The sequence below is a fragment of the Carex rostrata genome, chromosome 10 (assembly GCF_964058835.1).
Source record: "Carex rostrata chromosome 10, lpCarRost1.2, whole genome shotgun sequence".
Taxonomy (NCBI): domain Eukaryota; kingdom Viridiplantae; phylum Streptophyta; class Magnoliopsida; order Poales; family Cyperaceae; genus Carex; species Carex rostrata.
Genome location: NC_135927.1, coordinates 2,843,645 through 2,845,753, shown reverse-complemented (window position 1 = coordinate 2,845,753; position 2,109 = coordinate 2,843,645). Strand labels below are relative to the sequence as shown.

The window sequence follows — 2,109 nt, the reverse complement described above, 5'->3', positions numbered from 1 at the left end:
CATTCCATAAATGACATATATATTTTTTAAATCTTTTTGACATATTTTCATAAAAAAATCTCAAACAAAATAACATATTAAATGACAAATAATATTTTTTAAAGGATATAAAAAATAGAAAGAAATAAAGACATGACCAATAAATTATCGATTAATTCAAAAGTTCCTAAGATGATATTTAAAAAATAGAAAGAAATAATATGACCAATCAAATAAATGATACACTTGCATGTGGAGATTACATGCGGTAAGTATGTGTCTAAATAAATTTAGACTTTTACATGTAAGAAAACATAAAAAAAAAATGCATAGAATCAGAATACTTGATTGAAAGGCCAATATTCAATCCAAAATTTCATCTTTTAATCAAAGCCGTTGGTGGATCGTGACATCTACGTGCTTAATGAATACAAGAATGGAGATATACAACATCAACTTGATGTGCTAAAGGCCTTTGTATATTGTAAGATATACATGTCTTTATAATGCACCACACAAATTCCTTAATTTTTCATTCAAGCATTTAAGATTTCACTAGAACTCAAACATAAGAACATTTTGTAAGATGTATTTTGATCCACTTAATAAAAGTCATTCTGATTCTGACTTGTTCTGGATTTGAACAATAGTTTCTTGCCCGCCACTCCGCAACTTTTGCTATGCCATATACATCCCCTAAAAAATATCACTTTCATCATACCTCGGAATTAAGCTTAATAAATTGCCTTTTAATTAACCTATTTGTTTATTAGTTATACACTTGTTCTCCCTTGCAATTGCACCTCACCCTCCTATTATAAATCAACCTTTCCACTGTTACAAAAGATAGGAGAAACACAGCTCCCTTTATATCTTAGTTCTATATATCAAGAATAGAAAGACGGAAAGATGTGCGGTGGTGCTATCATTACTGATTCGCCCAAACGGATGGCAAACAACCATCGTTGGTCGGATAACAAAACCAACAAGAGGAACAGGCAAAGTAGCCCCATGTATGATTTTGAGTATGATTCTGATGGATTTGATGATTCTGAGTTTGATGAATCTGAGGATTTTGATCTCGAACCATTTTCTCTTGCTTCCTCCTCTCTGGGTATGATCTTGTGTTTTTCTAGCCAAGCAATTATTCCTCTATAACATTTATAACACTTATATTGCTGATCACAATCTGAAATCTTCTCTTTTGCATTTCATGAAGAAGCAAAGTGAACAATATATTTTTTTGTGAATTGACTTGAATGTAAGAGTGTTTTTAATTATGTATTAATTTTCAGAAGGCTCTGCCATGTCGAAAGTTAACCCGAAAAAGAAATACCGAGGGGTGCGCCAACGTCCTTCAGGCAAATGGGCAGCTGAGATACGGGACCCACACAAAGGCGTCCGTGTCTGGCTCGGCACATTCCACACTGCTAAAGAGGCGGCACGTGCTTATGATGCCGAGGCACGTCGCATCAAGGGTAGCAAAGCCAAGCTCAATTTCCCCAAAACATCCACCAAATCAACAAAGCATGCGAAAACCAAACTGGTAATTGCCGAACATTTTTCACGGGATACTGAGCCTCCTCCCAAACAAACAAATACATGCAATATGGTGGTACAAAACGAGTTGCATGAGGTGAATGTAGCTTCTATCCATTTTGAGCACTATGAGAATAATTATTTGGAATTGAATAGCTATTTGGAAATGGGAGGTTATAGCACAACTGGCACTGGTTTTCACGGTGAATTGGCGGAGGATGGATTGAACCACTGTGATCTGTGGAGCTTTGATGATTTGCCCCAGGGGCAACGCCTTGTGATTTAGATCTAATTCTCTCCTTCCAAAAATATAACATTGAGTTAGTACCACCAAACTGGTAAATTTTGAGTTATATATGATCAACAAGTCCAAACTTTAATTTTGACAATCATCCTTTCAATCTTTCAATTTGTGGCACCAACTCCTCTACCCAAATTTTTTAATTAATCTGATTAACACCATAAACAATTTGGCAAAAGACTGATATATCATCTTTTTTTAGTTTGAGACAGAATAGGCACTATCAATCTCATCTCAAGAAACAAAATGCGTTATTTTCTTTGGTTTTCATTTTTTTGTATATGGTATAT

The 2,109-nt window shown here is 34.6% G+C and overlaps 1 protein-coding gene across 1 annotated transcript; it reads left to right on the top strand.

Annotated features, from left to right (window-relative positions):
* Window positions 1–839: 839 nt before the first annotated feature.
* LOC144560994 (ethylene-responsive transcription factor ERF073-like) lies at window positions 840–2,109 on the top strand. The gene is made up of 2 exons (XM_078310216.1): window positions 840–1,093; window positions 1,275–2,109. Exons 1-2 carry the CDS (start codon window positions 889–891, stop codon window positions 1,802–1,804), a joined length of 735 nt encoding a protein of 244 aa, XP_078166342.1. The 5' UTR covers window positions 840–888; the 3' UTR covers window positions 1,805–2,109.